Source organism: Suncus etruscus, chromosome 3 (genome assembly GCF_024139225.1).
Source record: "Suncus etruscus isolate mSunEtr1 chromosome 3, mSunEtr1.pri.cur, whole genome shotgun sequence".
Taxonomy (NCBI): Eukaryota; Metazoa; Chordata; class Mammalia; order Eulipotyphla; family Soricidae; genus Suncus; species Suncus etruscus.
This window is the reverse complement of record NC_064850.1, coordinates 165243557-165268738: the sequence shown is the minus strand read 5'-3', so window position 1 is coordinate 165268738 and position 25182 is coordinate 165243557. Positions and strand designations below refer to the sequence as shown.

At 51.1% G+C, this 25182-nt stretch overlaps 1 protein-coding gene and 1 pseudogene across 47 annotated transcripts in view; both read left to right on the top strand.

Moving 5' to 3' along the window:
- CELF4 (CUGBP Elav-like family member 4) overlaps positions 1-25182 on the top strand; it is a 269864-nt gene that overhangs the window by 222790 nt on the left and 21892 nt on the right. For 26 of the 47 annotated variants that reach the window (XM_049769705.1, XM_049769687.1, XM_049769669.1 and 23 more), the window contains exons 4-7: positions 19100-19228; positions 20751-20830; positions 21075-21218; positions 22272-22419. In XM_049769705.1, coding sequence (XP_049625662.1) covers positions 19100-19228; positions 20751-20830; positions 21075-21218; positions 22272-22419 — 501 coding nt within the window. The remainder of the gene's footprint in view (positions 1-19099; positions 19229-20750; positions 20831-21074; positions 21219-22271; positions 22420-25182) is intronic. The other 21 variants (XM_049769689.1, XM_049769670.1, XM_049769704.1 and 18 more) reach the window with 1 other exon arrangement.
- LOC126004872 (uncharacterized) lies at positions 19576-19666 on the top strand (annotated as a pseudogene).

Below are 25182 nucleotides of genomic sequence, written 5' to 3'. Positions count from 1 at the left end.
AAAGGGCTGCAGGAGGAGAGAGACTGGAACTCTGGCGACCCTGTCAGCCGAGGCATTAGGGCTACTCATGTCCGGGCTCCCTGACCAGCCTATTTCGGCACCACACTTGCAAGTCCGCATTTGGGTTTTGTTTCATTTACGACAAGCTTGGAGAAAACCGGGTCTTGTGTGTCTGACCCCCTGCCTGGGAGACTGTCCTGTACCTCACCACTCTCAGAGATCCACCCTAGGAAATAAAAGGCCAATGCGGTTTGCCTTCTGACGCCAAATGCTGGGATGGCTCGCACACACCCTTAGATCTCTAAAGGGAGTGTGGGTGCAGACTCCCCATGGGCCCTCCCTACAACTGCGGGAAACCTCTACCCTCGCATCAGGCCCTACATCTGAGAACTGGCCATTAAATGGGTGAAAACTGGTGGCTTCTCAGGGATCCCCGCACAGAGAAACTGCCTTTCCTCTGAGCCCCAGAGCACCCCTGCCCTACCTGTGCTGGGCACTCTCGCTCCCAGTACCCACTACCCTCTGCCTGCCATGCTCACCAGGAGTCCTGGCAGGGAGTCAGACGGCAGGATTCAGACTGTCTTTTCAGCCTATTAGCAACCTTATCCCAAACTGGGTTCAAATGTCTTCTTGCAAGTGTGGGGCCAGAGCCATACCTTTGCCTTGCATGCAGCCAACATGGATTCAATCCCCAGAACCCCATCTGGTTTCCTGAGCACCACCAGGAACAATTTCTAAGTGCAGAGCCAGAAGTAAGCCCTGAATACCACTGGGTGTGGCCCCAAAACAAAAACTAAATGAAAATTCACAAGTAAGTGTATGGCTGGAGAAATGGTGCAGGAGTTTAAGTGCATGCCTTGCATGTGATTGATCCCAGTTTGGTCTTCTCAACTTGGTGTGCTACCACATATGGTTCCCTGAGAACCCCTCAGGAGTGATCACGAAGTACAGAGTCAAGAGGAAAGCCAGAGCCAGGAATAGCTCCCAACAAAAGAAAATTAGAAAAGGAAGGGGGGAAAAAAGGGAAATAAAAAGAGAGAAGTGGAGGGGAGGATGGAGCAGGAGAGGAAGGGAAGGGTGGGGAGGAAAGAGAGAGAAGAGGGGAGAGGAGAAAGGAAGAAAGGAAAGGGGACAGGAGAGAGAGGAGGAAGGGGAAGGGAACGTAAGGAGGAGGAAGGCAGAGGAGAGAAGACGAGAACAGAGGAGAGGAGAGGAGTCCTGTTGGTAGAGTATCATATCTGGTCTTCCCCATCACTGGAGAGACAGGCTTTGGGTGACAAGGATAACCCCATGAGCTGTGCTTCCCATCTGGGAAGAATCAGGTCTCAGCAGCCTTTCCTGAATTGTGCCTTTGGTGAAAGCTGGGGTGGGTAAGAACCAGCATCTAGGGAGAGCCAAGCAAGCAGTGCTCTTCCCAGAACCTGCTCATCACATCTGCCCAGTCAGCAGGCAGGAAAACTGATCAGAACTGATCAGGGCAAGAGCAGCACCAGCTCTACCAGCTCTTTTACCTTCTGAGTGGAGAGTGGTTCTCTGGGTGGGACAAGTAGCTGAACATTGGGAAAGAGATCAGCATGCACACGAGGCGAGGCGAGGAGATCAACACTAAATGAATGTGTAGTTAAATAGACCTGCTAGGCCAGAGCGCACAGCAAGACCCCTCTGGGCAGAGGGCAGGAAGCCAGTGGCAGCTTGTGGCATTGCTGCGGGTCATTTCTTGAGGGTGCAGAGAGGAAGTGAGTGAAGGTCTGGGTGTCAAAAGGTGATGAGGGTGGATTTCAACAGGAGTAGCTTTTTGACATGGAAAACAGCCTATGGCAAAGTTATAGACAGTCCTTACAGCTTACTGGGCCTGCTGCCCCTTTTCAAAATATTACTCAGAAATCTACAAAATCTACCATCTTTAAGCCAACAAATTGAAGGTGCCCCAAAGTATACTTCAGGATACTACAATCTCCACCAGCCCCACATTTTTCTGGTGCTCCCCAGAGCAGGTGTCTTCACTTTGAGAGCCACAGTTCAGAGGGGAAAAGACTGTAAATTATGTGTCATTGTGGTCTACCCAGAGGGAGCCTGTTGGGGTGTTCGAAGCCTATTTCTGTGACTGGGTGATACAAGACCTATCTGGACACCATGGGATAAAGTGGCACAGGTCACTTGGAGTTAGGTGGGTAGGCCAGAGGGTCCTGGTGGTATCACTGGTCTTTGTGTCCTCCTGTTAAACAATTTTGTTAACAACTTGATGGTGAAGGGTAAGTCACAGAAGTGAGGTTGTTTCCATTTCCCAGAATTTGCCTCTGTTTGACTGGAAAATACAACTGGAACTTAAAGGTGCCTCCCAGCTACATCCCTGTGAGAATGAACTTAGTGTCAAGGTATTGGCAGCAACTTTCTGAATCTTTGAACCGCACCCCACTGGGTGCCAAGAACAGAGTCATTTGAGAAGCTGGATGAAACTATGCCGTGGGGAGTTCTTTCTCAGTTGGTGTTTTGGTTGGTTTCTGTGATGCCCCCTGATCTTCCCACCCGACCCCAAGTTTGACATAGCAATAAGATGAGAGTCCTAGGGCTCAGGGGACAGGACAGTGGATAGAGAGAGTACTTGCTTTGCACTTGATCTACTTGTGTTTGATCCCATACAGTCACCTGAGGGCCACCAGGAGTTATTCCTTGAGTCAGGACTAACCCTGAGCAACAGTATATGTGGCCAAAAACAAAAACAGAGTCCTTTGTAGTCTGCTTAGCCTTTTGAGAACCAGATAGAAGAGAAAATATGGAACTCTGTCTCTGGGCAGGAGTCAGGGATCAGAGTTGGAGCACTTTAGAATTTCTAGCATTTTACAGTCCCTCTTGGGCAATTCTTAGGGATCAGGGTTACCCCCATTCAACTCCAGGTAAGCAACCCTCTGATAGTCACAGCTTGACAGGATTTAGTCTGTTTCTTTTGACTTGTCAGTCACTCCCTGTACTTTGGTGCCCAGAACTGGTAAGTGATTCCCTGGAGTCAGGAATCTACTGATTCTGGATGTGATCAAATTATGAAAGAGGTCCTTCTCAATTGGGGCGGCTGGGTCCTAAATCCAGGAGCAGAAAGGAAGAAATTTACAGAGACACAGAACACAAAGGGAGAGGGAAGCAGAGAGGGAACCTGAGGATGGCAGGCCAACTGGAGAAGCAAAGAAAAGGCAAGAGAGGGTCTTCCCCAGAGCCTTCAAGTTCTCAGGGCCAGGGAGATGACTTGATGGGCTGCATGTGCGTTTCCAAGGAGGGAATTTCTGACACTGAATGATCCACTGAGCACTGCTGAGAGTGAACTATGAGCACCACTGATTGTGCCCCCTCCAAAATAAAAAATCATGGCCCTTTCAAGTCTTGATTTTTGTTGTTGTTTGTTTTGGTTTGGGGACATATGCGGTGGTGCTCAGAGCATATCACTGACTCTGGGTTCAAGGATCACTCCTGGAGGAGGCACTCGAGGGGCTATTTGGGGTGATCAGGATTGAACCTGAGTCACCCACAAGCAAGGCAAGTGCCCTAGCCACCGTACCTTGATCTGGGGTTTCCAGTCCCCAGGATGGAGGGATCAGATTTCTGACACCTGATGCCACCTGTTGTAGACTCTAACAGAGTCTGGAGGAGTCTGAGACAGAGGGGGCCATGGCAGACTCCATCCTTTCCCTCACTCCTCACAGATATCTGGGATCTTGTTAGTCCTGGCTGTCCATCTGAGCCATCCCTCCAGCTAAGGTTTGATTCTGCCCACTAGAGGGTTATATATAGACCAGGTGAAGAGAAGTTAGAAATCCCAGCACATCTATCTTAGTAGGCTTCATTACAGCCCGCCAGTTGAGACTAATGACTAATTTATTGTACAAAATACCAGCCGTATACTTTTTATTTTGTTAATTAATTATCTCAAACAAAGGTAAAATTTATAAAAAGTGTCCAGATCCGGCACACGCTGCAAAATCACCTTGCAGCCGGAGATGGAATTATTACTAATATGGGATCAAATTATTACTGTATTGACTTAGTTACTTTATGACTCTGTAATGGATTTCTTCATTATTTTCTCGGGATTGTAGCATTCATGATTGCATTAAAGTCTGTTAATCTATGCAAATATCATTAGGCACCACTAATAACCAGGCAACTTCCCTCCATCCCAGGGAACGTTCTAAATGCTTGGCCTGTGTGGGTCACTTTAGGGAAAGGGAAGTGAGGCCAGCAGATTCTTTCTCCTGAGTATTTTTCCCTTACCCAGGAAGGGTGGGTTTTGGGGGTCTTTTGAGGGCTTCGGGACCATCTCCTTGCCCAAGTCCTCATGCTCAAGTCCTTCCCCCTACTCCCGTAGACTGTCCTTACACCATGAATCACTACTTCTTGAAGAGATTGGAAAGCCCAGTTCAAAGGCACCATTCAGAGGCCAAGGGATAATTGCCTGTCCACTGATAGGGCAATACAAGGCATAACCTGGCCTTGGTCCAATTCCTGGCACCAGAGACCCTCCAGGCACCCTCAAGGGTGCAGCCCTTGAGGCACTGAGCTCCACTAGGTTGTCGGGTTAATCTGGAACACTGCACGGCTGAAGCAACACCACATCTTCTGGTCCTTGTATCGAACCACCATCCTGGTTGGTCCAGGATGATCAGCCCTGGGTGTCCTGGGTGCCCTGGATGCCATTTGGGAACCCCACTTCCCCATTTTTTAAAAAATGTGCTGTTCAAAGTTCAGGGGTTGTTGGGGGGTGTTCTATGACCAAGGGGTTGGCCTGCTTTTATAAGGGTTGGGAAAAGACCAGGGTCTGATGTGGCTGAGTAGGAGCCCTGGGAGGCCTTAGAGGGGAGAAGTAGAGGAGGTGGATGAGAGGAGAATCACAGCCAGGATCATCCCAGGGTGCTCTCCTCTTCCCTTAGCCAGCACCGGGCAGGCCTGAGGACCTTATCTTTACCCCCAACTACTCATTATAGCCAGTGGGCTCACACCCCAACCTCCAACCACTCAAGCCAGGGCCACTCCCCCATCATCTATGCTAAAAGAAGGTCAGCAGGTGTGAATCACAAAACCTGGCAATGATGCTGGGGTCCCCTCCCCACCTTCAGAACAGACAGGCTGAGCCCACTTGTACCCACACGGGTATCATCACTGTGCACGCCGGAACCCCACCAGTGAGAAGTCAGGAAATGCCTTTCCAGGCAGCCCCACCGCTGACTCATGGGTCCCCCTCTGGGTGGATGGTGTAAGGTCTTGCAGGTGAAGTGGCACCAGCCCTAGGAGCTGCTCCTGCAGAGTCCCTTCCATGAGTCCCAACTGCCCTCTTAGGAACAGCAGGCCCAGACTTTTCAAGGTTAAGAAGCCGCTTAGAACATCAAAAATTCATTAGCACCCCCTTCCACACACACACACCTTGACAGATGTTTTACTTTGAGTATCCATTGTTTGAGAGAATGCAAAATGGCAATAAGCTGCCTTGAATTTAGCAGAGCTTTAAAATGAATCGGTGCTTTTAAAAGCACAACAGCATCTACATTAGGAAAAGAGTCACATCATCCTGGGACTGGAGTGCTCTGATGCAGTCAGCAGAGAAAGCTGAGGGGTCTGAAACCCCAAAGTCAGCTGACATCACTGCCTTGAGCTGTAGGAGAGTAAGGGACTGGGCGCCACAGGGCAGGCAGGGAGCACTTCCTGTGGCCATGGTGAACCTAGATTGATGGCATTATCATCCATCTTCTGTTCCTCTCCTTCCTTCAAGTCTCTATTACCTTTTCCTCACCCCTATGCCTAGTTTCTGGGGCTCACTCCTTGCTGAGACTGCTGCACCCCACAGTTTCTATAACCCAAGCACACCTGAACACACTGCACATCCTAGAAGGGGCCAGCAGGTGGGGGTATGATCGTTGTTCAGCCCCGTGGGCCCCCATTGGCCTCCCCAGCTCAGCACCATCAGAATTCTTCTCCCAGACACGAAGGACACCTTCCATCTTCCCGCCTTCTGCGTCCTGCCTCGCTCTTCTGACTCCTCTGTCTCTCCTTTTCCATTCCCAGGCACTTCAGGTCAAAATGCTGACATCCCTGTGATCACTGAGGACATATTCAGGCAAAATCATTGGTCAATGTTGAGGAGACCCCAGAAGTGGCCTCAGTTCTGCATTTTCAAAACCCCTCAATAGATGGCAATGCTGGGTCCCAGGACAGCCCCAAAAAGCTGTGTTTGAGTCTCCAGGGCAGATACTCGGTAACCACATTCTTTTTGCACAGAGTTGTAAGAGGTGTCTACTAGCAGCCCACTGAATCCTCTCACTGCTCACCAAACTAAACTTGAGCGTTTCAGCCTCCCTGAGCCTTAGTTCACCAAGTGAAGTGTCAAACTGCGATGTCGTCTTCCATTGCTTCATGGTGATGAGAAGTGGGCAGAATGAGTAGAAATGCTCAGTTGGCACAGAGCTTCTTGCCAAGAGGGGATACCAGCAGCACCCCTTCATGGTGTACTCTAGCAAGCTGGGCCTGCCTTCATTCCAGCCACACCTGCTCCAGTCTAGGGATGGAGTTGGACCATGCTGAGGCCTCCCAGGGTGTGGGAGATTCAACCGTTATTTTCAGAACCCAATTCTCCACCAAACGGTCTCCTGAGTCTCTTTCCTCTGGGATTTACTTCCAGATTTCTTTCTAACTCAGCCCTCCCTGTCCCTTTCCCAAGAGGGTAGGGACTGAGGAGTGGTAGGATAGCTTGACCTCAATATCCCCACCCACAGGGTTAACTCTTGGGGTTTTTTTTTTTTTTTTGGTTTTTGGTTTTTGGGTCACATCCGGCAGTGCTCAGGGGTTACTCCTGGCTCTATGCTCAGAAATTGCTGCTGGCAGGCACAGGGGACCATATGGGATGCTGGGATTCGAACCACCGACTTCTGCGTGAAAGGCAAACACCTTACCTCCACGCTATCTCTCCGGCCCCAGGGTTAACTCTTTATGCCCTACACTGAGGCTCCCTTGAGTTCAGGCCATCCTGCTCTGCCCCTCAGCTGGGTTGTGCAAACCTAACTGGAAAGCATCAGCTCAGTGGTAGGACTCCTCCTTTGCACTCCCTGTTTGTTGTCTGATGGTGCCTAAGGCTGAAGGAGTTCCTAGCTGGTATGTGGCTTCCTGGAACACTGAAGGCCTCCCTCTGCTAATCTGTAAGCTAAACTCCCCTAGTGTCCAGAATGTCACTTGGAGGGGCTCCTGGCACCACCTAGAAAAACCAGAGCAGGCTTCTTTCTCCTTAACAGTGCCAGCCCCATACCAACCCTTCACCTGCCACTGACCCTAAGGACATTTGTTCTCTTCAGAAATCTCCTGCTCCCCTCACCATATCTCTCTTTAGTCCTGAGAAATGGCAGTCTTGCAAACTAGGCCACTTTGTCCACATCCTGGTGCCCAGTGCTCTCCTGAACTCACTGGAACCTCAAGATCCTGGGAGCTGGTGAGCAGTCCATGGAGACTAGGGGCCATGATGGTCTCTACATACCGAATGAGACTGAGGGAGCTAGACCACCTGCTTTTTCTGAGCTCTGAGAGCTACAACGTTTCTCAATGCTTCCTCACCTGTAAAATGAGGTTGAGCATGGTACTTTCCACCTCATAGATTCAAGTGGTTCATGCTCAAGAGGGAGTGAGTGAATCAATCCATGAGTGCTCTAGGGGCTAACACTGTGGGGGCCAGAATTGGGGGCAAGAGGTAGAGGGACCACCCTACTTTAAGAATGAATCTGCCTTGTGGGGTTCAAGGGTGTGAACTTGGTCTTGACCTTTGAGGAACTTGTGTGCATAGGGGAAATAGGCAGGCCACACTAAGATAGGGGATCCTTATTAGGTAGTGGGGCTCAGGAGGTAGCCTCAGACAACCGATAGGCTCAGGGAAACATCCAAGAGAATATTTAGGTGTCCAGAAAAACCAATCCCTTGCCATGCACATTAGCTACAAACCCATCAGAGAATGGGAAGCTCCAGAGACATTGGTCCATGATAGGTTTAAGGTAGTTCCAAGCAGTGTTTTCTTGCTCTTTGTTAGAGCCAGCAAGCATCAGGCCAGGCCAGCCATGACTGGTTCTCTGACCTTTTACGTTTAGCCCCCACAATCGGGAGTCCTTAAAACATCTTGGCCATCCATCTATCCGTCCATTCACATTTACTGATCACTGCTGTGTACTATCAATCATAAATCTTCTTTCTGTAATCATTTGTCTCTCATCTGTGTATCTATCTATCATCCAACATTTAATCTGGATATCTAGCATCTATTAATCATGTCTGCCATCAATCCATCTCTGAGTCTATCTGTAACCCATTAGCAGTCAAAAGTTAATGTGGTGTGTACCTAAGCACAGACAACCTGAGTTACCTGGGAAAGGGGTGATGAGGGAGATATCAAGTAATAGGGATTCCAGCAAAGCTGGGGTGGCTAGCACCAAGGTGGAAACTGGATGGTGTTGAGAAATCCAGAGAAGGGCTTTCTGGTGGAGGGGGGGGGCACAAAGAAGAGAAGATTAGGAGAAAAAAAGAGGAGCCAGTAGCTTGCAGTGCTCTTAGAGGGACAAATCTTGTACTGTTTTAAATAGTTCCTCCCATCTGTCACCCCCAAATGAGCACTTTTTTTCTAACTGACTCTGAGGGAGTGTCCACCTCAAGAATGAGGACAGTGATGTTTGGTGTGTGTGTGCGCGAGCCACACACACACACACACACACACACACACACACACACACCATCAGGCTCTGAGTCCTGCAGATAGACCAGGAGCCAGAGAGGTGCTGCTGAAGGAGAGGACAGTGACCATGTGGAGCTAGCCCGGCCTATTTCCCAGGCCTGCTGCATGCTGCTCTCACCTCAGGAGCTTTCAAAAGCATAAACAGAAGCTCAGAATCCACCCACCTTTTGGGAACAGTGACCCTAAATTGTGTTTTATCTCATTGACTTTAGTGTCACACTCGGCAGTGCTCAGAGCTTTCTCCTGATGCAATACTCAGGAATCACTCCTGGAGGGGTTTGGGGGACCAACACAGGTGCCGAAGACTGAACCTGCATTAAGCATGTGTTGGGCGAGCACCCTACATGCTGTACTGTATCTCCAGCTCAGCCCTCAGTATTTTTGAAAGACCTAGGTGGTTCTCCTGAAGGCCAGGGCAGAGACGCCCCCATTTCTTCTTCCTTCTCAGGCTTCCTGTAAAGAAAGAAAGGGACCATTCTGGGCGAGGATTTAGGTATTAGGCAGAGTTGGTCTGGGCAGGGGGCACACACGAAGTCAGCAGGACTTCTGCCAGGGTGCTCTGGAAGCACGCACGCACACACGCAAGCAAACACACACACACACACACACACACACACACACACACACACACACACACCACATGGTCATACTGGAAGGCTAGGCCAGATGGCTTCTGAAGACTCCACACCTTCTAGAGTCCTCAACAGTGTCCTTGGAGGAAAAGGACTTGAGAGTTGTAGCTTCTGGGCTCAGGGGTCAGCCTGCTCATTCAGGCCAGAAAGCCTGCTCATTCAGGCCAAGGAATTTGCAGTGCTCCAGGAGAGGGACAGGCAAGCCCCACCCCCCAGGCTGAAGTATTGCTCTCTGCTTCCTCTCCTCTCCTGTCATGGGAAACAAAGTCGTATTTCCTGTGTTACTGGTGGGCTATAGAGCAAAGGGGCAGGAAGTGGGCACTGGGCCCCGGCTCTGCACTCTGTAGCGTGCCTGTAGCTGTGACAGGGGACAAGAGGGTAGACCTGCAGGTCTGCTCTGTCTGTGAGGCCTTGGGGATTCAGCTGGGAGGATCTGCAGCCAGGTTAGGGGTAGCCTCTGGCTGGGGTTCAAGGTTATTTGCGGCAGGACATCTGCCGCTGTGTACACCCTGCTGACCACTCTGCTAACCTGCTTTTAATAGGCATGACTTGCTTCTATTAGCCCCCTTTCCCCTTGGACCACCCTGGCCAGCCCACCAGGCAGAAACCTCCCCTCCACTGGAAGAAAGCCATGCTTTTGTCTGTCTCCTTGAGAACCGAGGACAAACGGGCCATAATTTATGCTCCCACATGATATAAAGGAAAAAAGGCCCCATTATGCTATAAATTATCCTGTGATGGGTGACATGCTGGCGCGTGCGCCAGACGCCAGCAGAAAGCCCATTAGACAACAGGGCCCTCCCTCCAAGAAGTCCCCACAGAACCCGGGGCCGTCTGTTGTGTGCTGTGCGCCTGGACAGGATAATGCACCAGATCAAATGCTAATCAGTTACCTGGAGAGACCTGCTACCTGCTCCCGCCCCTAGGAAAGGTGACTTCTACCTAAAACATCCCAGACAGCCGCGGGCAGTATGGTGCTGCTCAGGGACAAGGAGGAGATGCAGCAGCAGCTGGGGCTTGGGTCATGCCCACCTCAGGGCCGGCGCCAGCCATGCACTTTTCACCGAGCATAGCGCAGAAGCAGGAGAGAGAAGGAGTCAGGAGGGTAGGGAAGCCTTCTCCAAATACTGATGTCCTCAGAAAATAGAAACACACAGGTGCTCTGGGCAGCATCAGTCCTGGGGGACAAGGACTTTGGGAAAGAGGTTTCATTTTGTTTAGTTTCCAGTGTACAAAGGAGATGGCCTTGTAGATCAGCCTGGGAGATGATACATGCTGCTGAGGACTCAGAGTTTCACTTCCCTGTATACCCGCTAGATAGCCAGGCTTTCGGAAGAGGAGTGGATGGGCCTGGGGAGGGTCTGTAAGGCTGTACTGGGAGATGTCTGGGCAACCCCAGCAGTACGGAGAGCCTGCTTGCTTCCTCAGAAATGAGCTATGGGTATCCACTTCTTCACCCAGATGCATTTGGAATCAAGCCCTGGGCTTGGAGGTGCAGTGGGACAGTGTGATTTCTCTGTACCTCAGTTTCTTCATCTGCTAATTAACTCTGCTAATGTCTGCTAAGCTAGGCAGGAGGCAGTGTTTGAAAAATAAGAAACGCTCTGATGTTTATTATTGTGTAGACCACCCTCACTGGGTGTGGGCTTATAGCCACAGATGGGGCACCCCAAAAATCTTGGGAAGGAGTGGATTTGACCTATGTTACATGGAGGTCAGGGGCTCCAGAATATGACACTCAGATCAGCAGGCTCTTTTTTTTTTTTTTTTAAGGCCAAAAATTAAAGAATCTTATAATGATGGGATGGGTCTGGGAGTGCATTTGGACCCAGAAGCACCCACAAAGCATGGTGTGTACATGAGCTAGGCAGAGTTAGGAGAGAACATGGCAGGCAGAGAGAGGCCCAGATAAGTATCCAGGGGTCCGAAGCTCAGCTTCCATGGATCAGAGAAGGGAGGCCAGGGTTTAAGACTTGAGGAAAAGTTCTGTGTTATCAGGGATAGGAAGAAAAGGCCTGTGTGCAGGCTGCTTCCTAGCCTGGGGTATCTGTTTCTTACCCTTTGCACTGACAATGAATCCTTTAAGGCCAACCCAGACCTTTTAGATACCGTCACACCCCATGCTCACAGACAGACCTCACCCTTTTCCATAGCTGCAACGGGTAGCCACTCCTCCCTGGAGTTACACTTACGTTCAACTTCCCGAGGCTTTTCAGAGGTCAGTGGTGTCTCCCCTTCATCCTTGAAAAGACAGGCCCACCAGCCCAGCCTGGCTTCATGCCCAATTACCCAATGTGCATTGAGCAAGAGTAGTCATCCATTCTCAGGTCAGCAACTCTTAGTTGAAGATCTACCTTTTTTCTGGTTTTGGCCCATACCTGATGGCTCTCAGGGAACTATCTGGTATCGAGGATCCAACCCTGGGAAACCGCATGCAAAGCACGCAGTCACTTTACCCTTTGAGCTGCCTCTCTGACCTCCGAACCTCTACTATTTATTCCCACACATTAGGTGATGAACGCTTGCAGTGACTGAAATGAATTCTATCCTTGCAGGCTGAGGGACTGGCTCTGGAAAGGGAGGTTGATATACGTTATGGAAGAAGATGAGGAATGCCAATGCCAAAACTGATTCCGAATAGCTTTTTGGCAAAGGTCTCTGAGAAGATGACACTGGGTGTGAGGCTTGTCTGAGTGCTTGAAAGCACTGGGTCTGGGATTAGCAGAGAGAAATAAGAATAAGAGCCCAGGAGCAGGAGTGTGTGTGTAAGTGAGGGGAGGATTAAGGGGGCTGGGAGGCCATGTTCCTGAAGCTGCACAAAAGTGAACACCTGTAGGACTAGGGGGATGTGGTGTGTGGGGACCCCCCCCCAGGATACTGCAAGACTTGAGCTCATTCATATGGAACGGGGGTCCCTTGGGGGTTTGACTAACGGGCTCTGCTTGGAGATAATGCAGCTAGGTGGGTGGGTGTCAAAGGGCCTCATGGTGTCAGGATTCAGTCAGGAAGTGACTCTCGGGTTCTGGCCTGTGGGGAAGTGGTGAAAAGCAGACAAGGCTGAAGCCCATGTAGGGGGCTGGCTGTGGTTCTATGGGCTCCTCTCTGGAGACAGTCTGAGATCAAACCCTGCCATTGCTTCCCCGGGGTCCAGGGCTGGCCGAGGCCCCTCTTCTCCCTGGTACAGAGGGAGCCCTATGCTGGAGGGTCCCAACACACCTCACCCTAGTGGCCTTTGATGGGGTTTGAATTCTCCTTCATCCAGGCAGGATGCCTTCTTCAGAGGTGCCTGGTGGTGACTGGCAGTGTATGCTGTGGGGCACAGAATTTGCCCCTCTCTTTACAGGGTCATTTCACTAGAATCCTCCTAGTCTGGCCTGTATCCACCTGTGGTAGGTACAAGGCCTGGTTCTTCAGAGGGCAGCTGACTTCAAGCACTACAGATCCTGGGCCCTATCATGCAGGCAATGCTGAAGCAGGCCTACACCTCGGAGAGGGCAGCCATAGGGTGCCAGCTCCATTCTCACCATTACATGGGATTCTATGGAGGAGTTCCTAGACAACACCAGGGCTACTGTTGGTGGAGTTAGGGAGATTGTGAGGTGCCATGGGTTAAAAGACCTTCGAGCTCTATACCCCTTTACTAGAAAGGCAGGCCTGCATGATTCCCCCCACCCCCACCCCAGAATAAGGCAACTCTGCCAGGGTTGATGAGAAAGTGGAGGAAGCCTCCCTACTTAGCCTCAGAAGGAGTATAGATTTAGATCCTCACAGCCAGTCGGCCCCTTCATGCCCCTGAGAAGCCCCAGGAAATTGCCAAAGACTGGAGCATGCACTTTGTGGTAGCTCAGATTTACTTTGGGAGAAATGACTCTCGTTTAGGGTTAATCGGGTATACCTCTTTGGAAAAGGCCCCCAAATTCATGGTCAAGGTAATGCAGAGAAAAGACTGTTTTCTCACACTGGCTCAGGCTGCCATGACTTGTTCTGTCAGCTCTGGGGTCCTCTTCCACAGCCCTGGGGATAAGTGATCCAGCCCACCAGCTGACATCCCAGTAGATAAATGATATTAAGGACCAGGAGAGCATGCCTGAAACCAGAACTCTGTGCCATACACAGGGCTAACAGGCTCGTGAACCTCTGCTCATTGAATCTTCCCAACAGCACTGTAAGACAAGAGAAGTTACTGCCCTCCTTGACAGGTGCAGAAAGGGTGCCCAGGGAAGGGCTTATGACTTCCTAAGGTTACACAGGACAAAAGTTAGTGCAAAGTCAGCCTGGACAAGTAGCCTCATCTATAAAATCTGGAAGATGCCCCCAGCCTGACCTGGGCTATTGAGCTGGTAAATATTTCTGTTCCTTTTAACCCCGCTGTCTGAAAGGAAGTGGGACAGAAGGTACAGTCCTCACTACCTGTCTCAGGGCCGAGATGATCTCAGAGAGAGATGACCCCAAGTACCAGAGACAGCCCCTCAGAGACTCCAGCAGGTCCCATGTGTGACTCCTGGCTTTATCAGGCCACTGTTGGGACCATTGACAGGTGTCCTCCATCTGATAATGACCCCATGATAGTCTTAAAGAATTGCTCTATTTCTCCAGTAGTTCACCGTCTCTCCAGTGCTGTTGACTCCTGGGACAAGCTGTGACCACTGCCCTCAGCCCGCCTGCCTGAGGGATGAGGCAAGTTGGCTGGAAAGTGGTGAGGCTGGGGGCACTCACTGACTCCTGGTAGCCCCTTGCCTCCCTCACTGAGCTTTATGCAGGTCCTTGAAGGGAGGAAACCTCAAATTCGGGATGAAGATAGGCCCTGGAAGAACACACACAGCCTGTCAGAAAGTAGATGTGAAGTACAGGCCAGAAGGAAAAGGATGTGGGCTCCATCCATGGCTTTTGCGAAGAGATGGGCCAGAGTCATAGGTGCTGGGCACAGGTGCAAAGGGGTCTAGGCATTTCCTCAGAATTTGAGCAAAGACTGAGCGGTCTGTGGACCCCTTTTACCTGCTCCCAGATAAACCTGGCTGATTATCTATGAGGTGGAGCCAGGAGAGTCTAATTTACTGTTCCAGCTGCCTCCTACTTGCTCACCTGCCCATCAACACACACATCTTGCATTCCTGGTCCTCTGGAGCCTTGTTCATGGTCCCAAACCCTGATTCAACTCCAAGCCCATAGGACTACAAAGACGGTTGGTGGCACCTTCTGGTGTCTCCATCTTTCCCCCAGTTCAGGCACTAGAAGTTCTGCTCATTTGCTCATTCAGAGGTGTATTAGGCTCTGCCTACCAGAACTTGACTCTTTTTTTTTTTTTTAAGGTAGATACTTATTTATTTACTTAGGGAAAGCAGGGAAATAGGCACCTACATTGGTGCTCAGGGGCTATTCCTGGCTCTGTACAGGCTTGACTGAACCCTGGTGAAGCTCAAAGGACCATAATTTCGTGCCCAAAGTAAAAACAGGATTATCAATGCAGTGACCACATGCAAAAAGAGTGCCTTCCCCCCTGTAATCTTGCTAGCTTAGGCTTTGTTTTGTTTTTTGTTGTTATTTTGCTTGATTTCTGTTCTGGCCACCAGGTATGCTTAAGGCTTGCCTCTTGTTCTGTGCTCAGGGATCACTCCTGGCAGTGCCCTAGGGAGCTGTATGCGGGATCCAACTGGGGTGTTGCTTGCAGGCAAGGGAAGCACCTTACCAGCTGTGCTGTCTCCCCCCACCCCCCAGGAGAGGTTTGCATTTTAAAAGGCCAGCTCAGAAAACAGAAACCAGAAGGGCTGGCAGATTGAGTTCCCTAGGGGGTACACTTCAGGGCATCAGTGGCTTCAGGGATCCCCCAGACCAGCAGGAAGCATCTAGTGGGGTGAATGCCCCCCCCAGGAAGCCGTTGATGGCACCAGCGTCACTTGACTCACAGAATGCCATCACCCTGGCACTAATGTTCCAATTCTGGTTTAATTTTCAGAATTCGATTCACTCATTACCATCGGCATTAAACAATATTTTCTGCTTAAGGATAGACGGCTGCTGGGGCACTGTGGCCGCGTGCTCAGATGGTTAATGCCTTTTATGGCTGCAATAGACATTTACTGTGTTCTTCCCTCCAGCTGCTGAGGGTGGATAGGGGAAGTGGGAAGCCAGGAATCAGGACAGAGAATGAGTGACATGGAGATCTTGGGCTGGGGCGGGCAGAAGAGTTTCCTGAAGTCCTAGGAGCTGACTTAATGGAGATGTAGGACCAGGTTGTCGAGAAGCGCCTCAGAGAGTACCGGTAGCTCCAAGGAGCAGTCTGGACCCTGCAGAGAAAAATGCCCCACTCAGGGACGAAGAGGGGGCTTCTCGCCTGCTCTGGAACATCTAGGGGTGAGTGAGAGGCAACAAAAGCCTGTGTTTCCAGGTTTCTGGCACTGTGCTGACTGCAGAGAGACATGGGAAGGACACAAGGAGGAGTTGGCCCATTTTGGTGGCCAAAATGTTACACCGGAGATTAATCCACCTCCAAGTGGGACCTCAGGGGCCAGAGAGTGTGACCTCAAGGCACTGAGAGCGGGAGATCCCAGGTCTAATCATGAACATCTCAGATGTGCCCCATCCCCAAAACAGAAAGATGGTGTGTTGTGTTGTGTTGTGTTGTGTTGTGTGTGTGTGTGTGTGTGTGTGTGTGTGTGTGTGTGTGTGTGTGTGGCTGTCAGGGTGCTACCACTCCTGTGGCGGGGCTCCCTACAGGGAGCAATTCTAAAGCTAGAAAGGAGCTGGGCTAGGGTGAGGAGTTCGCTCTGGACTCACCTGAAAGGCAAGTCTTGGAATCACACTGGAAAGTCAACCAGAAGTATGGGAGGTGGAAGCCAGGTCCTGTGGTTTCCAGCTGCCTCTAAAGAAGGGATTGGGGGTAGAGGAACCGCTTCTCTAGGGAAATCTGACAGGGAGAAGATAGAGTCTGGACCCCTTGTGTCTGGGACATGCTCAAGAGCCCAGAGGTTAGGCCCTGAATTGAGAACTGGGGGTGCCCAGATTTCAGGGGAAGGGGATTAAGGCATTCAGAAAAGACCCAGGAAAGGGAAGTAGCTGGATAGAGAGGAGAGGCACGTGGGGATGAATTTTAATGCAATCAGAAAGCTGTCATCATGCTAATAAAGGAATATATTCAGACGTCAGGAGAGAAGCGCTGAGCGGCTGTGCCGGCATTTAAATCAGGCTCTGGTGGCAAGGGGGACATGTCTCCCTTCCCTTTTTCTAGCCCAGGGAAGAGAACTTTTAAGCAGAAAGGCAAGGGATTAGCAGGCAGCTTTTGCTCCTTTATCTTTCAGAAATCTGCTTTTGCTAGTGGGTGGAAGGAAGGCCCTGGGGGTGGCCTGAGGAGCTGAGTTTCAGTGACTCAGAATTCCCTGGAGTTCATGATAAAAATATGGTTTCCAGTGTAGCACAAGGTACCTCCCCTCTGCCCCCTCTTGTCCAGTCCTACTCTCTGCTCTTGCTGTTTCTAATTCTTTCTCGACCAATCTCCACCATTTTCCCTCTGCTCTTAATATCTTTTTTCCCTCTCTTGCTCTCTTCCTTTTTTTGGTGGCCTAGCCTCTGCTCCCCAAGCCCAGAAGTCGAGTAGATAAGCCCTGGAGATGGGGTGGGCATGTCTCCAGGCCCCTCCTGGCATGGCCCAAGATTCCACAAGGAGCTGTGTGGGTTGGGACAGGATTTGCAGATTCCATTGAAGCCCACAGGACTGGAGGGCCGTGCTGGTGTGCCTTAATCCTAACTGGAAGCAGGAGCTCGCAGTGAAGTATGGAGGGTATGGAAGAGTGGGACCCCAGGCAGTCTCATTATGGACAATCAATCTGCTCAGTTCTGGCCTGGTGTTACCAGGGGCTACTCAGGATAAGCAACAGGTATCGATCCCAAAAGTGAGGATGCTGGGGGATTGTGAAAGGAGTTAAGGGCCAAGAGTTTCTTTTCTTTTCCTCCAAACCCCTCAGCTCTCTCTGTGAAATTTCTTGACACTGTGGGCCAGGGTTGGCGTACCAAACACCCTAGATCCAGAGAGATGTGCTCAGAGCCTGCAGTTTAGAGCCACCCACAGGCTGCCCGCAGTTTGCGATGCATTTTTGTAGCCTGAACTGTGTTGTTTGAGTTACCCAAGCTAGTGAGTGCTGTCACCTTGGGACCTGGTTCCAGCTACAACGAGGCTGCCAAAATACTACAGGCCAAACTGAGTGATGTACAGTCACCATTTATTATGCTCATGGATTCCATGGGCTGGGAATTTAGACAGGTCACAGCATGTCTGTGGGCCAGGCATCGGCTGGCCTTGGGTTTGGGACTGGAACCACCAAGGTCTCTTCTCTCTTATGTGGTGGCTGGTGCTGTCAGCTAGGAGCTTGGGTTCCTTTCCACGTGAGATCTCTGTGGAGACTGTTTGGGGATTCTTCAGAGAGTGATGGTGGTGGCCAGCTTCTTAGAAGAGCATCCCCCAAAGAGAAAGTGCAATGCAAAGTGATCATTTGAGTCTTAGCATTGAAAGTCTGTTGTTGTCTCTCCTTCTTGATTGGTTAGAATCCGCACAAGCCCTGCCCATTTTCAAGGGGTGGAAACAAAGCTCGCCCACCCCCATCAGTGGAAGTGGGGAAAGTCACATTGAAATCAAAGTCCGTGGGCTGGGAGATCTTTTCGCAGAACCACGTATCTCAATGGGACTCCTGGTACCCTGAACACAGAGCGAAGCGGGGGCACCGCACCGCCTTGTATGAGCAAACGTGGTAGGAACTGCTGGGGAGCCCATAGTTTGGCAACAATCTTCTTCTCCATACTGTCCAGAAACTGAATGTTGCAGCATGAATAGGAAGGAGCGAGAGGAGGGATAACAGCTAGAGAAGAAACATGAGATAGACAGAAAGCGGGACAGGCATGAGGCACTATTCTCTGCTTCCCTGCTCTACACCCCATACCCACTGCGCCAGACACTGCTGCTCCAGGAACTAACCTTGTCTCCCTCTGCCAAGGGGCAAACAAGAGGGGAAAGCTAGGCAGAACAAGCTCACTGGCAAAGCAATTGATCTTTGCGAATTCTCAAGGATAATCTTGAGCCATGGAAACGGGGGCTCAGAGAATAAACAAAGGTGAAAAGAGTGGCCAGAGCTTCCGCACAGCCAGTGAGGCCTTGCGAGCGGCTGACCCAGGTTTGATCCTCAGCATCCCATCTGGTCCCCCAGGAGTAGTTCTTAAAAGGCAGAGTCAGGAGTAAGCCCTGAGCACCGCCAGGTATGCCTGCCCCCGAAAAGATGCGAAGAGGTGCTTTCTGGAGGAAGCAACTGAAACCTAGAAGAGTGGGGTCAGCGTGGTGATGCGGTGGGCGGGAGGCCCTTGGCACGGGCCTGTGGCAGGCCTGCCCAGAGGGGGTCACTTGGCGTCGGAGGGCCAAATCGAAGGTAGCTGGAGTGTCAGAGGCAGAGTCGCTGCGACTGCGACCCAGCTCCGCTTGGCTTGAGGCTCCCTTCTTTCTCCCTCCCCTCGCCCGCCCGCCCGCCCGCCCGGCTTGGCCCTTTCTGCCGGCCAGCCCCAACTCCGACTCCCGGCCCCACCGTCCCTCCTCCTCGAGCAGCGCCCACCCCAGCCCACCCCGTCTCCGGCCCAGTCCCTCCCGCCTGCCCCTTCCTGCCCAGGCTGCGCCCCGCTCCTGCTCCCGCTCCGTCCCCACGCGCACGGCCGGCCCGGCCCGGGTAAGCATCTCCTAATTTTGTTCCAGAAGATAGAAAACTCTTCGTGGGCATGCTCAACAAGCAGCAGTCCGAGGACGACGTGCGCCGCCTCTTCGAAGCCTTCGGGAACATCGAGGAGTGCACCATCCTGCGCGGGCCCGACGGCAACAGCAAGGGTGCGCGGCCGCCGGGGCTTGGCGAGGGCGGGACGGGACGGGACGGGACGGGACGGGGAGGGTCCTCCAGGACGTCCAGGGACAGGCCGACGGCTGAGCAGGGCTGCAACCTTGCTACGAGTGGAAAGGCCGGGCCGGAGTCGGGGTGCAAGCGTCTGGTGGACAAGGCGTCTGCTTTGCGAGCCCAAGCCTAGGACAGACCTTGGTTCGACCCCCCCCCCGTTCCCCCAGGTGGGCCCCCAAGCCAGGAGCGATTTCTGAGCGCAGAGCCGGGCTTAACCCCTGACCGTCACCAGGTGTGGCCCAAAAGCCAAAAGAATAAAATCAAATAAAAATAAAAACAGCCCGTGCTCGCTTCGGCAGCACATGTACTAAAATTGGAAGGATACAGAGAAGATTAAGGATGACACGCAAATTCGTGAAGCCTTCCATATTTTTTCTAAAGAGAAAAAGAAAAAAAATAAATAAAAACAGCCCTTCTTTCCTTCCATCCTTCCTTCCTCCCTCCCTTCTTTCCTTTCTCCCTTTCTTTCTTTCCTTCCTCCCTTTCTTCCTTCTTTCCTTCCTTTCTTCTTTCCTCCTTCCCTCATTTCCTTCCTTCCTTCTTTCCTCCTTCCCTCATTTCCTTCCTTCCTTCCTTCTTTCCTCCTTCCCTCATTTTCTTCCTTCCTTCCTTCCTCCTTCCCTCATTTCCTTCCTTCCTCCTTCCTTCTTCCCTTTCTCCCTTCCTTCCTTTCTTCCTTCCTCCTTCCTTCTTCCCTTTACTCCCTTCCTTCCTTTCTTCCTTCCTCCCTCCTTCCCTCCCTCCCTCCCTTCCTCCCTCTTTCCCCACCTTTAGCATTTTCTGCATTAACTAAAAAATTTAAAATAAAATAAAAATAAAAACAGCCTTTTCAACGAACGGCATTGAGACCCTTGTATTACCAAGTGTAAAGAAATTAAAGTTCTATATTTCACATCTTACAAAAAAAGGTCAAATCCAAGTGGATCAAAGACCTTAAGATCAGGCTTGAATCTATAAAGTAGATTGAAGAAAACAGAGAGAATGCTCCAAGACCTATGGAGCACATGGACCCCCGAAGCCAGGAGCAATTCTGAGCGCAGAGCCGGGAGGAACCCCTGAGCGTCACAGGATGTGGCCCAAAAACAAAACAAAACAAAACAAAACAAAACAAAAAAAGAAGTGGAAATTGAGAGTAGGACCTGGAGGAAGGAAAGAAAGGCTTGGATCGGGGCCGAAGATATAGCATGGAGATAGGGCGATTGCCTTGCATGCAGAAGGACGGTGGTTCGAATCTAGGCATCTCATAGGGTCCCCCGAGCGCTGCTGAGTGTGACCCCCCACCAAAAAAGGGAAGACTTGAATTCAAGTCCTGTCCGGGACTGGGCCGTGTAAGGGTCCCCTCAAGTCCCTTGCGCACGTCCTTGTCCTGGTGGCTTTTGTCTGTGCTGGTGTCTCGCCTGGCCCGGGGAGCCTCCTCTCCGCCCGACCCTCCCGGGCTCAGCCTCCCCTGTCCCCCAGGGTGCGCCTTCGTCAAGTACTCGTCCCACGCCGAGGCTCAAGCCGCCATCAACGCTTTGCATGGCAGCCAGACCATGCCGGTGAGTGAGGGACCTTCCCGCAGCCCATGTCCTGCCGGTGACCCGGGGCACCGCTCCTTGGCCTTCCCAGACAAGGACGCCGAGGCTGGACGTGCCGGGAGTCCGGCCTCCGGGTGGGTCACCCCTGGAGGAGAGGGCGCCGGGTCCTTACGTGGACGTGGGGGCATTTCCTTCCCCACCCCGCCCCAGAGGGGAGAGGGCCGGGTGGGCAGGGCGGACGCGCTCACCGCTGTCCCGGCCGCAGGGAGCCTCGTCGAGCCTGGTGGTCAAGTTCGCCGACACCGACAAGGAGCGCACCATGCGGCGAATGCAGCAGATGGCCGGCCAGATGGGCATGTTCAATCCCATGGCCATCCCCTTCGGGGCCTATGGAGCCTACGCACAAGCAGTAAGTGGGGGCGCGGTGGGGGCGGGAGGGGCTCCCGCACAGAGCCCAGCCCTGAAAGCAAAAACACCAGAGCGGTGGAGAGCCCTGCCCCGGTCAGAAAACACCGCTCTTCCCTGCTCAGTGAACGGTGGTCAGAAATGAGCTCACAGTGGAGGCTAGAGCTGGTGAAAGAAGGCCGCAAGGAGGAGGTGGACGGTTGGCTCTGAAGGGGGTGCTTTGGAGAGAAAGCCACTAGGCAGCAAGGGGCAGGGACTTAACTCTGAGCATCGTCCTGCAGATCAGATTTATCCCAGGGAGCCGGGACTGGGTCAGGGTGTTTGGTTGCTCCTATCCCGTCCCTGCCTGCTCATGGAAGGTTGTCCCCTAGGCCTTGCGGTTGCTATGGCAGGAGTCTTTGAGATGCCTCAAAGCCCTTAGGTCCACAGATCAGCACGCTTAGCGAGCAAAGCTTCCACGGCAGGCAAACCCTGAGCTTCTTCCCAGCTTTACAAGCTTGAACCCTGTGGAGGCCACTGGAACAAACCCCAGTACTTTTCTTTGTGCTCATACTTAGATTTGTAAAATGCAGGTTCCTTGCCTTGCTTCAACGTTGTCCAGGCTCGGCTAGTTTTAACAGCTTCCCCAATCTCCTCTCACCCTCTGAGCCTATGGCAGGTGCTTTGGGTTCAGTTCTTGACTCTCCGGTCTCCTCTGTAAAACAGAGCAATAAGCACATGGTACAGAGCTAAGTGATTTTATAGAGGTCCACACTACGTAAGTGACAGGCCTTTCATGGACTCAATGACCACCCAGGAACCCAGGCCCTTTCCTCCGCACTCTAAAATGGCTTTAGGTCCCAGCACCCCAACCACTGCTTCCGAATAATGCTGAGTCTTTTCATGGGGTGCTCTCTGACAGGGCAGGAGCAGGCCCGGCAGCAGGGCTTTCTGGGGTGGGATGGGGAGATGACTGAGCTTCTTGAGGTTCAGGGTCCCGGATCTGAGCCCTCTGGTAGGGAGGGCTGTCCACCCCCTGTGGAGGCGTGTGATATTTTTTCCGCTCCCTCTGCCCTAGCTGATGCAGCAGCAAGCGGCACTAATGGCATCAGTCGCGCAGGGCGGCTACCTGAACCCCATGGCTGCCTTTGCCGCCGCCCAGATGCAGCAGATGGCGGCCCTCAACATGAATGGCCTGGCGGCTGCGCCCATGACCCCAACCTCAGGTGAGCCAAGGGTTACCACACCAGGTTTGCTCTAGCAGGAGAGCAACTGGACCCAGATTTGACCCTTTGAGGGATCAGTTTTGATTGCCAGTAGAACAATCTCTGCCTTTTGTCTCTGGGCCCCAGAAGTTCTCCTCTGGCAGGTTACCTCCCACATGTTTAACCTCTGGGACTGGAGAGACAGCGCTCGCCTTGCATTTGGCTGCCTTGGCCAGAAACCCAATTCAAATCCCCAGCATGGCTAAAGGTCACAAAAGCTCATCAAAAGAAACCAATAAACAAAAAAGAAACAAAACGGAACACAACAAAATGTTATAATTCCTGGAAATCCAAGAATTTGGATTTGGAAGGTGGGTTCCATGCAATCCCTGTTTGATTCCAGGGTGGTAAAAATATCACTCCTTTATCTGAGGAGCACGCACGTCCATCTCGGAGAGGACTTACTGGAAAGAAATTGGCAAGAAAATAGCCCCATCTGAGGTCTGAGAGAAAAGTTGTTTCCATTCTCTGACCTCTTTGGGCCCTGTCCCCAGCTCAGGAGGGAGGGTCCCCTTAAGCCCCTCTAGATTTACTGACTTTTTCCAAGCCGAGTATCCAACGAGCATATGCTACTATTGATGATCACACTAGTCATCGAGGAATGGGGGCAAGGGGTGGTGAAATGGCTGTGTGCACAGACCATGGTTTCAATTGGATCCTGAATATTTTCCAGTCCACTGATTCTTAACTGGGGGCAGTTTTATAACCTGCACCAGATTTCTGTCTGTGTCCAGAGACATTTTTGATATGACAGTCTGGGGATGGAGGTATCACCATGATCCAGTACGTATGGGCTGTTGTGAAATGTCCTGCATTGCAGGACAATGTGCTCCCTACCACAGGAACTGCCTAGCTCCACACCTCTGGGTGTCAGAGTTGAGAAACCTTTGTCTATACCCAAACACTAGGCTCTGTCACCAAGCTTTCCTGGTTCTTTGCACATTGCCATGATAATAGCCTGCCTGTTATCCAAGAGCTATTCTTAGCTAGCTAGAATCACAAAACTCTGTGCTATCTCTAGACTCTATTTACACACTAGCCCACAGCTCTGATGCCCAATTTAATGACACTCCTGAACTCATGCCAGTTTCTGGTCCTTGTCCATAGAGAGAATCTGCTCTCCCCAGGAAGACAAGGGCCTTCATTACTTCTATGGCCCCAGGACAATCCCCATGCTGTTATTTATACTTGGGTTCCATCTATTTGGCCTCAAGAGGAAATAGGGTATTATAAACAGACTTGATTTTACCATCCTTTCAGGAATTTCCTCTCCGTTGAAGGAAGCCAAGACAACTTTCTGCATGATTAGTATCATGCCTTAGCACTGATAAGGCTCTTATTCAGTGAAAGGCAGCATTGGAACTCAGACCTTCTCCACCCAAGGGGCCAAACTTCCTCATGAGGTGTGGTTAACCCTTCTGTGATCCAGATAAGAAAGCCCAGTAAACTGAGGAGAAGATCATAGCTAGCCCATAAATGCCATGTGTGACATAGGTGACATAGTTGAGGAAATCAAGAACCACCATGAAAAAAACTGAATAAGGACAGTGTAGTCAAAGTTAAAAGAATAGACAGCTGGAGTGATAGTACAGCAGGTAGGATATTGGCCTTGCATGTGGCTGACCTATGTCCATTCATCCTTGGTGTCCCACAAGAATCCTTATGCCTTGCCAGGAGTGCTCCCTGAGTGCAGAGCCAGGATTAATCCTAGTGGGTGTGGCTGAAAAAAAAAACAAGAGTTAAGTGCTTACAGAAGAAGCTCTATCATCATTCTTCAATCTTTTTTATACTTGCACAGTTGGTCAATGGATTGATCGAGTTACTACCAATGCCAGTAGTTTTTCCACCTTTCTGTACCTGCAGGCTAGTACCAGTCTGTGAACCATCTCCATGGAGTAGGTGGGATCTGGACTCTGCCTTGCTAGGGGGTATCAGTGGTAAGGTAGAATCACATATGAAGGGAGTTTCAAATGGGAGGGTGTTTTGCCCACGTGAGTCAGTCCCAGGACCCTGGACAGGCATAGGGTAGATCCCCTTTGAGCCTTTGACTTCCCTCACCTTTTTTTTGTTGTTGTTATTTGTTTTTCGGGCCACATTCGTTTGATGCTCAGGGGTTACTCCTGGCTAAGCACTCAGAAATTGCCCCTGGCTTGGGGGGACCATATGGGATGCCGGGGGATCGAACCGCCGTCACGATCTTCCCTTGGCTAGCGCTTGCAAGGCAGACACCTTTTTATTTTTATTTTTTTTTAATTTTTATTGTGACCAAAGTGCATTACAAATCTTTCACTGCATCATTTATGGTACATAGTGACAATGAATGAGGGGCATTCCCACCACCTATGCTGTCCTCCCTCCGCCCCTGTTCCCAGTATGCATCCCATATCTCCCTCCTCTACCCCCCAGTATGCTAGTGCAACTGGTCTCCACTTTACAGCTTGTTGTAAATTGAGCATCTACTCCACCATCAGTGGAGATAAAAAGGATAAGAAAAAGGGGAGAATAAAATTTGGTGACAACTACCAAAAAAAGAAAGAAGAGAGAGAGAGAAAAAAAAGAAAAGAAAAATGGAAGAAAAAAGAAAAACATGGACCTGGCAAATAAAAATAAAAATAAATCTCTAAATAATAACCACAAGAGTGAAAAAGAATGAGAAAAGTGGAAGAAAAAAGAGAAGGAAAATAAAGTTAAAAACTAGCAAATCAAAACAAAACAAGAAAAAGT